The sequence below is a fragment of the Astatotilapia calliptera genome, chromosome 2 (assembly GCF_900246225.1).
Source record: "Astatotilapia calliptera chromosome 2, fAstCal1.2, whole genome shotgun sequence".
NCBI lineage: Eukaryota > Metazoa > Chordata > Actinopteri > Cichliformes > Cichlidae > Astatotilapia > Astatotilapia calliptera.
The window spans coordinates 10,359,737-10,373,690 of record NC_039303.1 but is presented as its reverse complement, the minus strand read 5'-3'; the positions used below and the strand labels follow the sequence as shown (position 1 = coordinate 10,373,690).

General features: G+C 44.4%; 1 protein-coding gene across 3 annotated transcripts in view; it reads left to right on the top strand.

Moving 5' to 3' along the window:
* The window catches only part of LOC113031912 (transcription factor COE3), a 140,506-nt gene that overhangs the window by 13,659 nt on the left and 112,893 nt on the right, over window positions 1-13,954 (top strand). For all 3 annotated transcript variants that reach the window (XM_026184453.1, XM_026184444.1, XM_026184461.1), the window contains exons 2-4: window positions 4,339-4,495; window positions 6,876-6,939; window positions 9,568-9,623. In XM_026184453.1, coding sequence (XP_026040238.1) covers window positions 4,339-4,495; window positions 6,876-6,939; window positions 9,568-9,623 — 277 coding nt within the window. The remainder of the gene's footprint in view (window positions 1-4,338; window positions 4,496-6,875; window positions 6,940-9,567; window positions 9,624-13,954) is intronic.

Genomic DNA, 13,954 nt, shown 5'->3' with positions numbered 1-13,954 from the left:
AACTGACTGCTCCCTGCACCGGCTGTCTTGCTCAGTAATTGTTTGCACAGCGCTCAACACGACTCCTGCTGACCTTTAATTTCAGACTTTGCAGTGGAAACGTGCAGATCGGCGGCCCTCATTTGCCTCGTCGTGTTTGTTCTCTGTGTCTGTGTGTGTGTGTTTATTTATTTATTTTTCTCCTCTCTGCCTGTTGGCGTGTGATTTACACTCCGGGCATGTTCGAGCGAGCCGTGTGCCATCGATACTGTTTTTATTACACCTTGTGCCAAGTGCTAACAGCCGGATACGGGCGGCGCTGACGAGTGGATGCAGCCGCAATTAGCATAATTGAAATAATAATGCTAACGAGCCTTCTGAGTGGAGGCAGAGCAGAGAGGAGAGGGTGGCGATCGGCTGCGTGGACGGGCCGCTGCAGATCATTGTGTGTAATTGGGATAATGGGCTGGTTTAGTGGGGGAAACGATGCTTTTGATGGCGTTCGGGATGAAACAGGTGCCAAATTCACCGAGCCGCTTGTCTCGGTGTTTGTTTGCTTTAAAATCCACATTTATGTCAGCTTCACAGCGATATTAAACACCAGCAGGTCTGCAGGCTTTGGGTTTTATGACTCCAAAAATGTGCTTTTATTTAAGTTATATCTGAGAAAAGTGTGCAAACGCCCCAACGACTGAAGTGTGACAGGGATTCAGACATCCCAAACCGATGCCCTCCTGCTCTGCAGTGTCTTTGCACACTTTGAAAATCAGATTAGACTCAGCGTGGCTGATTCAGGCCTCATCTTGGTGCGTGATCGCACAGGACGCCTGTGTTCAGAAACGGACTCGATACCAGGCTCCGTTTTAATGTTGTGGCTCATCAGTGTATGTTTAATTTACCCTGTCATTTGAAGTCAGAGGTAACCTGTCCGTAGACCATCACTTTCCATCACTGATGAACTTCTGGTGTTCATCCAGGTCCAGATCAAGGAACGTGTTGCTGTGAGAGGGGCAAACGTTTCAGATGTAACTCCATAAAATATCACAAACTGATCCAGATCCAAGAGTGGAGGAACTCTCTACCCTTATTCTATCAGGTTTTCAGAGATCACAGCAACCAGGAGACAGAAAAATGAACTATTGACATTAAACCCATTAACACCAAAGGCTTCAAAGGCGCTTTTACTGAGAGTTTAACAAACCTTTGAATTCGGCCCTTTGCCTTGTTGGCTGCTGGCCTGTTGGAGACTCTGTCCCTCAGTGATTGTTGCAGTTTGAGTGTTTGTGAGCACGATTACTCTAAAAGCTTTGGACAGGTTTGCATGGGAATGACTTGGAAAGGAATAACTTTGAGCTGATCTGGATTTATCTCCAGGAATTTTTCGAAGGGTCGGAGTTGGATTTTGACAGTCGCCTTTTGTCATCCATGCTATTCGTAACGTCTACGGACAGAATCTCTAGGCGTAGAAAAAGTGGACGGTCACTGGTCGAATGGTGTTTTTGCTGATGATATGAAGGATTTTTAGCTTCCTAAAAATGAGCTTCCTCTGAAATGGTGCCGGGCACCACCTTAGAGGACAAGGTGAGGAGCTGAGCTGAGCTGCTTCTCCATGCTGAAAGGAGATAGCGGAAGTAGTTAGGGAAGGAGGCCCTGGGACAGACCCAAGACTCGCTGGAGAGATCATTTCATTTCCCCCTCATCCCCATCCGGTACCAACAGATCGCTGCCCCTCCTGTGCCTGGTTTTGTTAGAGTTTTCTTCCTGTTAATAGGAAGTTTTTACTTCCCACTGTCGCCAAGTGCTACTCAAAGTGGGTCGTTTGATATTTGGGGTCTTTACCTTATAATACAAAGCGCTTTGAGGTGACTGTTATGGTGATTCGGTGCCTTATAAATAAAATTGAAGTGGATTTAATTTATTCTCTCCTGGCTGGGAAAGCCTGCTGGGGAAAGAGGGTTTGGGTATTTGTGCTTTGGCTTCTGCCTCCATGACCTGGAGACCAGACTTCACAAGTGAATGTCCACTGAAATACAAGCAATTGGTACTATTATCAGGAACTTGGGGTCCAGGAAAGTAAATCAGACTCAGTTTTCTCCATCTTCATGTGAAAACTGACAGATAATCGGTTTTGTTTACTGACTCGTATCAAACACGGAGCCTGTTTGTGGGCTTTCGATGCTGTTTTATTGTTGAAGGATTTATTTTTTCGCTGTGTTTCCAGCGTAGCTCCTGTCAGGTGTATGAAAATAGAAACATGGATAAAAACAGATGCTTGTGGAGTTTTTTCCTTCTCTCGGGATCTCATTGAAAATATCTGTCGGTGAACGTGTTGAAGACTTGCTCGCTGTGATTCCTCTCGGTGTTATTTTTACTTTAACACTGTTGTGTTTTCTGACACTCAGCTGCTCTTATTCCCACCGAGCCCCCCTTAAAACCTGACCGACACACACCTGAGCTGCTCCTCCTCCTCCTGGAGTTTCTCTGCAGACTCTTCACTCGGCCAAACGCTGCGAGTTGGAGGAATTAGCTTTCAACAAACTGGCCTACAAATGAGGCATTAAGCATTGGTAATGGGGGTGCAGAAAGGTCACGGCTGTATTAATCTGCCGTCTGGGGAATACACCCGTGAGCCGGGAAGCTCGGAGACCGAGAGAGAGCACGGGCGAGCTTCCAAAAACAAACCCTGAGCATGAATAAATATTTATCTGTGCCCCGGCGATCATATTGATCATAAAGCGTTTTAGGAAACAAAACGAACAGGAAAATGAGATTGATGTAAAAATATTCAGCTGCTGTTTGGAGCGTCTCCCCCTCGGACACATCGCGCTTCTGTGGGCTGAGAGCAGAGGTCTGTTCCTGCTGGAGCATTGATTTTATTTCAGGATCAACAAGGATTTTTTTTCCATACCAAAATAAAATCAGCCGCTGACACTGTTGATGTTTTTGCAGCTTTCACACTCAGTTAAAGGCTTCCTCAGATTCTGGAGGTTGGAAATCAAAAGCAGGGTGACCTCTGACCCCCAGCCGGTGGTTGTTTACATTATGATAATCAGCATTAGAAGCAATACTCTCGGTAATGATTTCATTTCTGCCTCCCTTTTTATTGAAATGTAACAAAAAAATAATTTAACATAAAAATTTGTTTGTTCTTTTGTTCTTTAGAGTTTAATTTGCTGCCTTTAAACTCATTTATTTAACCTCTTCCTGCAGCAACAGTTTATCATGTGACTTTGCATCTCTTTATTTAATGTTAATGAAAGCAGAGGAGACGCCACATCCCAATATCTGTAAAAGCAAAGATTAATTATAACCTTGTGAAGGCCAGAAAACTCACATCACCCTATTTTTTATTTATTTATGTGTCCGGGTTTATTTGTAAAACCTTCTAAATCTAAATAATAAAATGGCAACGCATACCACAGCGTCTGTGATTGGTCCGCTTTGTGGTAACGTTGCGTGTATGACACTGTGTGATGATCAGCACAAAGACATGGTCGCTGATGTCGTATCAGGCGTGTCGTTCCCAGTCAAAGCGTCTCCTGCGTTGGATTAATGTTTTTTGTTTTCCCCCAAAAACTCCTGAGTGATCGTTCTCGCTGTCTTTCACAGCGACTAATCTAAACCACGCAGCAGCACATTAATGACTAACCTCACGCTGATCATGTCTCGTGTTTTCTTGGCTTTAGTTTGATCCATTTTTGGCATCTTCTTCCTGTCATATGATGGCGTTTGTCCCTGACCAATAGTTTAACCGTCATCCTCCGTCTTCACTGTGCTAATGTGTTCATATTACACTAACTATAGCTCTGTAGCTAGCCACCATGTTTCTCACCATTAACCATCACTGCTGTACATTTTAGTTCTTTAGAAATACTTTGGACAGATTACGGTATATCGTCATACATGGAAGCTAGCTAGCTAACTGCTTACTAACCTCCAACTGCTAAGTTGACATATAGGACATGGTAGTAAACACATGAAACCGGTTACCTTGACATCCGGATCTTGGATTGTCCACTAGTGACAAACCGCCACCTTCAAAGGGAAGCACCTTAGTCATTCTGATTACAGAAGAAAGAACCAGTTGTAAACCATTAATGTTGTTTTCAGTAACTGAAGCCACTTGCCCAATGTTCACACATGATTATGTCCACTCTGAAGATTTGGAATTCATTTCATTTAATTCTTCTGTTGTTGAGCTTTTATTAACTCCAAGTCGAAAATGATCATCCCACTTTTAAGGTGCCCACCACAGCAACACGGGCCTATAAATCAATATGAATCAATTCACTGTGCTGTCCAGATTAGTGTGTGTGATCCTGTTGAGTTGGAAGGTAACGTTTTCTTTCTCTGTTTCAGTGGGGTTGGTTTAGCCCGAGCTCACTTTGAGAAACAGCCTCCATCCAACTTGAGGAAGTCCAACTTCTTCCACTTCGTGCTGGCGCTGTACGACCGTCAGGGTCAGCCGGTGGAGATCGAGAGGACTTCCTACGTGGACTTTGTGGAGAAAGACAAGGTGAAAAGATTTTTTATTTCTTCAAGAATCTTCTTCAGATTTTAGGTGTTTTTTTTTTTTTAATTTACATCTTTGACAGGAAAAGAAGAGGTCAGGTTTTTAGGCTTAAAATTCTAAAATACCAGGAAAAGATCTAATTTGTAGTAAATGTTCCTACCTTTCATACATCAGAGGCCCATGTCAGGTAATGTCCCCTTAATTCTTAATCTTAAGCAAAGCTCTTATGGAGAAAAAACGAAGGAAGAGAACAAAGGATGAAAAGAAATCTAACAGGACTACAAAATAAAGCAGGAAACATGTTAATGATTAACAGTAAATAACAAGAGCCCAGTGCATGTGGTCAGAGCAAGACTTACAGGGAACGATTTTAAAGTAACACAGAAAGCGGTCCAGAGGTTTTTTGAATTTTGAATCGGGTATTGTTTTATGTTTTATTTTGAAGGTTTAACTCTGAAAACTGCCATGGTACTTTTTTGTAGTCAGAAGTGACCATGTTTGGACGAGAGGGTAGAGCTAAGTTAGCAGCTAAGGCTAGCTAGCTTAGTTAGCAAGCTTCATTCATAGCTTCACACTCAGAAACAGATACCTGCTAATCAGTATCATCCAGATAAAATCTTACAATTTCTCTAAAACTGGAACTCAGACTTCTTGGACAGTCTGTTAGTACAATTAAACGCACAGCATCATTTAAAGTTCGACATTTTAACATGCGAGTCCGTGGAGACTGGCCTTCTGCGGAAGCCTCTAGAGGACACTAGGGGAACTGCATCTTTTGACATTTTCATTAGTTTTATTTTTTGATTTTTAACATTTAAATTACACCCATTGAGCTGGTGATCCAAATCTGTGATGTCTGTGTTTTCTGATCTCATGCTGCCCTGTCAGCTGGATACAGAAAACCTCAGTTTTAATGTGACTGTTGGGTTTAATGAGCCCCAGTAACAACAATGAAATCCTGGTTATGTGGAACTTCATCTGTAAGACGGGTCCCATGTTGAAAGAGAATGTTTTGGCAGTTAAAATGAAGTGTAAATATCCAAAAATACACAAGTTTGGATCTGTTGTTGACAATATACAGAAAGTACATGAGAATCGCTTCCGCTGCTAATAACACTGGTGATAATCATAATAACATCCCGACAGGTTTGTGGGTGTTTGTTCTTTGATCGGCTGCCAGCTGGCACCATATTCTCCTCTCTACCCACTCGCTCACCTCACCTCTGCTTTGACCTCGAGTCTCTCGCCCTGATACCCCCCCCCCCCCCCCCCCCAACACAAACACACTGGGACTGAGCCAACACTCCCGGGCACAGTTGGCACCGAGTGGCCGACCAACGCAGGCTGAAAGGAGGGAGAGCGAGGAGGGGAGGCATGATAAAAAAGGGGAGTAAAGGTTGAAAGAGAGAAGAGAAGAAAAAGATAGGAGGAAAGGTCAAGACAGAAAGAAAAGGAGAAAAGAGGCGGATGGATGGAGAATAAAGGATGTTTTTAACTACAGAGTCTGAGGCACAGATTACCTGACAGTTAAATGCATGTTTAGGCGTAATTAGAAATAAAACCCTAAACTTTTCCTTCACACAGGTAAGAAAGTGATCAGAGAGCTGCGGAGGTCAGGTATGGCATCACCTGTCCCGTCGACGAGACCTCCAAAAACATTTCAGAGTAAATTTCAAAATAAAAGCTTAAACTCAAATCTGTTATTTTCCTCATAAAACAGTGATGCTTGGATGCAAATGATGGGTGTGAAATGCATTCTGGGACGTGTCCTGATAACACAGAGCATGAACGTCTTCTAATCTGACTTTATTGGAGCTTTGTGTTCGTTTCAGAGGAGCATAGGGATCAGAGAGGTCAAAGGTTACAGGGAGTGTCATTCAGCTGCTAGCTTAAATTAATTTCAGCTTATTGTTTTTTGTGTGTTGTTTGGTTTTGATTTGCTTGGAGTCTTTTGCTTTTAGTATTTGGTGTGTTGCACTTGACCAAGTGTGTAAACACCTTTAACTGAGAGATTCTGGTTAGACTGTGGTTTGGTGGCGGTGCAGACTCTTTTTTTTTTTTTTTTAGCTTTTACATTGCTCTTCCTTACTCTTTGACAGGAGCAGAAAACATGAATAGCAGGCTAATATGATACCTAACAGCTCTAATATTTGGGAGAAGGACCATGGGTCCTCTGGACCAGCTTTTGTTGACAACTTGTCATGTTTCACAGCTCGGTGAGCTCAGCAGAGGCGTCCTTTTAGTGGCTTTTACTTCAACACATCATCAATCATCATCTGCTTTTCTTAGGATTTCTAAATAACCTTTCTGTAATACTTTCTTACATGTCAAATGCACAGTCAGGATGTCGTTGTTTAACGTGTACTTTGTGTTTTTGTGACAGGAGTACAACGGCGAGAAGACCAACAATGGAATCCACTACAGGCTACAGCTCCTCTACAGCAATGGTGAGCCGAGTGTGTGAATATGCCACTGATCTGGAATCAGAGGTGGAAGTCTGTATAAAGAAAAAGGGTTGAAAATGCTTTCTGTAAGCTGTAAACATCCTGCTAGCGAGTCATTTTTGAAGGTAGAAAAAGAAAAAAATTACAACTTTTTCCTCACATATTTACTGTCAGAGTTTTTCCGTTGCCTCCTCCTGTTAACTGAACCCTGAAGAAGATTTTCCTGTTTTTGTTTAGTCCGTTTGTAGCTCCTGACTCTGAACCAGGGCTTCTTCATTAGGACTGGTTTCCAGTTGCACTAAACCAGTTTGCAGAAAACTGCAGCGTCTCTTTATTTCAGGTCCAGGTGTCTCTTGTGTTGGATGAGGCTCTGGTTTTTTCTCCTTTATTTTTCTGTTCAGACGAAGTTTTTAAACCCTCTTGGTGTAACTGCAGCTCACAGGCTCCTGGTATCCCCGACTACTGATATCTATTCAGAATAGAATCGCTCTCAGATTTCAGTGTGAACACTAAGTTTAGCATCAGGACTTCACAGTAACCCAAACCACACAGCAGACTAATTAATGACTAACTTCGTGTTTTGGATGGATCAGAGGTTCTTTGGCTGAAGTTTGGTCTATTTTAGCATTTTACGTCAGTGCTGTTTAGTTTTAAAACAAAAGTCCAAAGTTATATCAGAGCAATAGAGTTTAGTTTAAAGAAATCCTTCAGTCAGATTAGGTTGTACCATCTGTAGAAGGGACTAGCTAGCTCACTTCCTGTTAATGTCTAACTTTGCTAAACCTTGTACATCCTGTTTTTCAAAAAGCCACATATTGATCAGTTTATTGGAGCTGAAAGAATTTGGAGTTTGATTTTAGGAGTGTTTGAAGCAGGAAAGAGTTAATGAAATCAGACCAGAGGCAGAGAGGATGGTTACAGAGGCGGTAGAGACAAAGACAAGAAGTAAAAAACAGCAGGAACAAACGGGTTTAATAAATCCCTCTTCTGATTCGTCGTTCTTTGTAACATTTACGTAGGCAGAAGGCTGTCACGTACTTACGGTAAGCGTGACGGCGACGAAATTCAGTAGATCTAGTGCAAGTAAGACAATCATGTTGCAGAAAGAAGCGTCTGCCTTTCGCAGCATGTAAAAAAGCTACAATGAAAGCACTGATGATGCAATCTGAGGTCAAAGCATAATGGAAATAATGCCAATATTTCTGCTAATTCTCAATGTTCGTGATGAGTAATGAAGGCAGATGTGAAGCAGCCCGCTCTGCCAGCATGCTGCAGGTTGTTTAGGTCCAAGTCCAAAAACCCATCAATAATATGTTCCTTACACTGGAGACACATTTGCATGTGCTGTGCTCTTAAAGAATGACTGACAGCATGAAATTAAAGCCGAAGTGAGCCATTTTTAAATGCTGCTGCTGCTGCAGGTCAGCCGAGTCTTTGTTCAGGCTGCATTTTAGATTTGCAGTATTGATTGATGAAGTCGAGTTAATGATCGCTCTTTCCCACAGGTGAAACTGTCTGTGTTGGTTTGCGGTTGAACTTTTCCTGGATGATTTAGAGTTTAGAATTAGCGGAGATGGAATTTATATTAAAGGTCACCTCACCGGAGTTAGAGTTTAACTCAGCTGTGCACTTTTAAGACTGCGAGGCTGGAAAAACTTTTTCATTATCAGCACGCGGAGCGGCGGACATCTGGAATATCTGAGCTCTGTTTTGTCCATCGGTTGGTGGTGGTGGTGGTGTGGTGTGGTGTGGGGGAAGTGGAGGGATCTTTTGCTGATTCAAAACACACAGCTCGCCTTTGTGCTGGCACGAGTCCAGAGCTGCAGGAGGAGGGCGGCCGTAATGCTCTCAGACCCCCGCAGAAACGCCAGATAAAGTGGGACATAAAAGAGCGTTTTCTTCCAAAGGGGGATAAATCACTCTAATATGAGTCGGCGTCGTCGGATTAGCATCTTACAGAGGTAATTGACCTCATCTGCAAGCGGGACGGATAGCCGCCATTTAGGCTGCAGACTGCTCAGCGCTCAGCCGCAGAGCGAGGAGTGAATCATGTCAATTAGAAAGCAGAGGAAGCTGCGAGCAAACGGCCCGCAAAGCAAGAAGTAGAGGGAAAAAAAGCTCAAACGCACAATACAATTAGAGCTGCTCCGCCGCTAACAGGTGTTCCCTGCAATTTACTTCCTCCACCCCATGTCGTGTTTGTGTCACATTTACGCCCGGATGCATGGCTAATAAAAGACAAGCAGCTCTGATTGATATTTAATTTGTCGGAGAATGAGGATTCCTTGTTATCCTTGAGGAAAAAGGCGGCGGGGGGGCCGGAGAAGGCGGCCTGGCCCATAAATAATAAACAGCTCTGGAGCAGCGCCGCTGTTTGTTTTTGCTGAGGGGTGTGAGCGACGCCGGGGCGAGACGACAAGAGCGCTAGAAAACACAAATACACAACCAGGACATGAATCGGAACAGAATTCATTTACAGCACGTTATCAGGAATCAGATCCTTTGTTGGGGGCGGATTAGCATAAGAGGCAAACGCGGGCATGTTGATGACAGTAATTTATATCTGAACTGTGTGTGTGTGTGTGTGTGTGTGTGTGTGTATGCTCATGCTTCTCTCTGTGTGTTTTTCAGGCATCAGGACAGAACAGGATCTCTACGTCCGGCTCATAGACTCCATGACCAAACAGGTGAGATAGCGCACGCACACCTGAGCTCTGATTCACTCATAGTGTTTACATCAGAGTGAGTTTGTTTTACACACCTGCACATGTCACAGCGGCGTGTTTTAAATGTCACACAGCGTGTTTCTGCACAACGACGTGCAGCCTGGAGACTTCCTGGATCGAGCCCCAAAGCCTAGATTAGTTTGACTGAAATAAATCACAACTGGGAAATATTTTAGTGGGCTTGAATAGTCTTACAAACATCAAGCAAACAGTTGCATTGGAGTTTTAGAGTCGCTCTATTTCAAGGTAGTTTACGGTGAGCAGAAGAAACGTCTCGTGAACACGACTCAAAATACAATTTTTCAGAGTCGTTTGATATTTTTCGGGAAACCATCTTAACCAATCAGAGCCTGTCTTCTGGCTGTTTCTAAATATTACCTATAGAAGGTTGGTAACCCTTGTGTTGTCCTCGGTTCAAAAATGGTCCCTAGGTGAATGGCAGACAAGAATATGGGAATCCCGAGGGTGACACAAGGTTATTAATATCTGTAGATTTTTGTACTGGTGGCTCATTTCTGGCTTTGAAATTCATCCCAAATACAGTTTGAGTTGTATTTTTGAAGCTATGATGCAGATCTTATAGAGGTAAAACCCTTTGAGGGATTCCTGGATCGACTCCAATACTGAATACCTTAAACTGTGCCATTTTCTTGCAAGTCCTTCCCAAACTTTATGACCAATCTCGGTCAAAAATAGACAAACTAAATAAATCAGATAATATTGTCAGAGGTGGTAAAAAAAAAAAGGGTGAAAACATACATCAAATGAAAAAAGAATTAGTGGGCAAAGAACAAAGTTGAGTTGTCAGAGTAAGAATACTGGAGTAGGTCAGACGAATGCGTTGGATCGTTGAATGTTCCATGGATCAGTCGAATGCCGACTGTCAAGATCAAATCAAATCTGTTCTTTCAGTGTGGAACACGATTGTTCTGATATGTCGCTGAGTTACTGTTAATGGAAATCATCCAGAACCATCGGAGCAATCAGCACAACAACATGATTGGCTCTTTTGTTTCCGGTGCGGTTGCTCTTTGGTTCTTTTGTGGACGGGGGCAGGACGCCATCTTTGGCTATGCAGGCATCTCCTATAGATTTGTACTAAGGATTATTCATGTGTTGTGTCTGCCTGATAGTGTCCCCGAACGCGTAACAAACAAGACTTCTCTGCCGGTTTCAGGCACATAGTTCAAACCTACTGTAATCTTAAAGCGTTCCCCTAAAGTTAAAACTAAACTTTCCTGTCCTCCTCCGCCTCCTCCTTACTTTCTTAAACTCGAGCAGCACTGATGTGTTTTCCTTTCCACTCGATGTAGCTCGGGCTTCAGCTGACTCCACGTCCTCCCATCTTTCCGGTTTTCACTCACTCAGAAACCCCCGTGTGGGATTTGAACCTGTGAACGACCTCGCTGCCAACAAAAACCTCCAAATGTTTCCACATTCCTGTCAGCGCTGCCGGCTGACCTCCCTCCTCGTTCCTCCAGATCCTCCTGTTCCTCTCGTCGAGCGCTCTACCTCAGATGTTTGTCACTGTAAATATTAAAAGACATCCAAATATGCTCGCTTCTCCTCCCAGCTTCAGCTTATTTATCCCCCGTCATATCACAACCCTCCCGGCTGCCGCGGCCCTGTCGGCATGTCACCGATCGATGTACCAAGCGGCTCCCCGACAAAGCGTCAGCCAAACCGATCAATAGGCCCTAATGTGGCGCAGCGGCGGCACACTGGAGACAATAATCCTGACACCTCCTCCATGACACACACACACCTTCACCTCCCAGTACACGACACCCCATTGGTGGAGAGGCAGGCCTGACAGACAGGTCGGCTGGAGTCCCCATGGATCGATAAATCCCCGTCGAGGAGCTGTTAGGAGCCCCGCGTCCACGGGTTTGTCAGAGCGAGGAGGAGCTGCATTAATGCAGATTGGACCGTGCAGCGATGCAGCTGGCACAGTAACTTCTGCACAGTGAGTCACATCATGCAACAAGGCCGAGGGGCTCACACACCGGGAGACCCCCGCGGGAGGTGTTTGTGCTCCTTTTGGAAAATATTTCTGAGCTCAAATAACTCATATTTAACCCTCTCAGGCTCAAATTAAACTTTTTGTTGCTAATGCACAACCAAGTCCTGCAGTGGTACTCCTGAGTAAAAAAAACCTCATAAAATATGTATGTGGGGTAATCAGGTTGTTAGTTTTTAACTGTTGCAAATCGGCAACGCCTGCCTCGAAAGGGTTAAGAAATGTTCAGCACACGTTTCTCACGTCGTCTTAAGCGAACTGTTGTGAAGACTTCCTCAATGTAGGCCTCGTCTTCCTGTTTTTAACCTTTTGTAAAAATCAGCCTCCTCTTCTAAAACAAGTCTTAATGTGCTCCAAATCGTTCACACCCCAGGTTCATGATTTTCTCCTTAAGCTTTTTATATCTTTGGAAACCCCACGTTTTAAAACGTTCGCTGACAAACAAATTTGTAACTTTCCGACATGCTCCCTTTACAAAACATGCATCAGTGCTTGAATGACAAATGAGAAACACTTTAAAGTGACATGTAAACAGCGTTTTTAGTGTCACTGCAAACACACACACACTCTGAAGGCTGCTGAACTTTAATCTGAAAAACAGTTGTTTTTGTTCTCAAAGTTTTTTTGTGAAATATTTACTCAGAACAAAATTTTAATAAACATACTCAGTCCTGCCCAAAACATCTCACCTTTTCCAAATATTCACTTTCTAATAAACAACATTATTTTTTCCAAAACGGCCTCGTCCTCACTTTTTAAACATGTGAACGTCTGAAAATGTCTGAGGTGTGTCCCCGCAGAAAGGGGACATTAACCTGCAAATAAGCATGAAAGTGGACATGCAGTCACGCACTCACAGGACTCATGCATCAGGAATGATGATGTATAAATATCGACCACCAGTTCTGTGTGTGTGTGTGTGTGTGTGTGTGTGTGTCCCTGATGCAATCCACATCCCTCCTGGTCAAACTGGAGCGTTTTAATCCAGAGGAACAGAGCCAGGATCGGGATCAATAATGCAGAAGTGGTCGTTATCCTAAAAGTATGGTCCCCCAGGGTGTGTGTGTGTGTGTGTGTGTGTGTGCAGGGTGGAGGTCTGTTTTGACTATAAAGGTGGATGAGGTAGCAGTAGGTCATCGCAGGAAAAAAGAAAAGAGGAGGAGGAGGGGTGAGGACACACACCCGTGTGCTTTTAGTGGAGTTCATTTACAACAACCAGGGTATTACAAAAACCACACACACATTTCTGCTTCTGTCTCTGTGAGGGCCCTCTTTGAAATAAAGGAGTCCCATCACGGTGAAAATCAGGCAGAGTCAAACCCGAGCCCTCAAACCCGCACTGATGCCCTCTCCTTCCAAAAACGTCCCCATAAGGACGTGGGTCCCCACAAACACCCATATACGAGTACAATCGCACACCTAGCCCTACTCACAGCGGTCATCCGTCATCCAGACTCTGACACGACAGCTCTGCGGGGGCGAGGAGGAGGGAGAGTGGAGGATGAGGAGGGGGGCTTCATCCTGGGGCGCCACCCGCCATCTGGCAGGGAATTCTGGGAAGGCCAGAGGAGGCTGAGACCACCAAAAGGGGAGGTGGTGGGAGGTGTGAATGGTTGGAGGCCATGTTTGACTTTATTACTGGTGCAGACTGTGGATAGGCAGAGGGGGGTGACAAAATAAAAGGAACACCTGGACACATCTAAATATCAGGTGATCAGATTGAAGCTGAACCGGATGTACGGCAGGAAAGCGATGAATGCTAGTATACAGACTAAACTAGTTTAAATGGTTGGGGGGGGGGGGGGGGGGGGGGGTTGCTTTTGCATTTGCTGCCACCTATATCGGTTCGGCTCACGGGGGCAGCAGAGATGCCCGGCCGCCTTCTCCAGCTCTTCTGGAGAAACATGGAGACATTCCCAGACCAGCCGAGAGATGTGATCTCTCCTTCATGTCCTGAGGTCTTCTCCCTGTAGGACATGCCTGAAACACCTCACTGACGAGGTCTCAAAGAGGAGTCTTGGGTAGATACTGAAGCACCTCAACTGCCTCCTTTTTGGAGTCCCTGACAAATGACTGAGCTCCTCACTCGGTGTCTGAGGCTTCGGAGGAAGCTCATTTCAACCACTGATATCTGCAGTTTAACTTTTAGGTTCCTGCCCACTGCTTCTAGCCTTAGAGGTAGTTCGACTAGTTCGACCAGCTCTCTCTTCACCACAGGTCTCAGGAGGCAGAGCTGGTGATTCGATCCCTGGCTGCTCCAGTCTGCATGCCA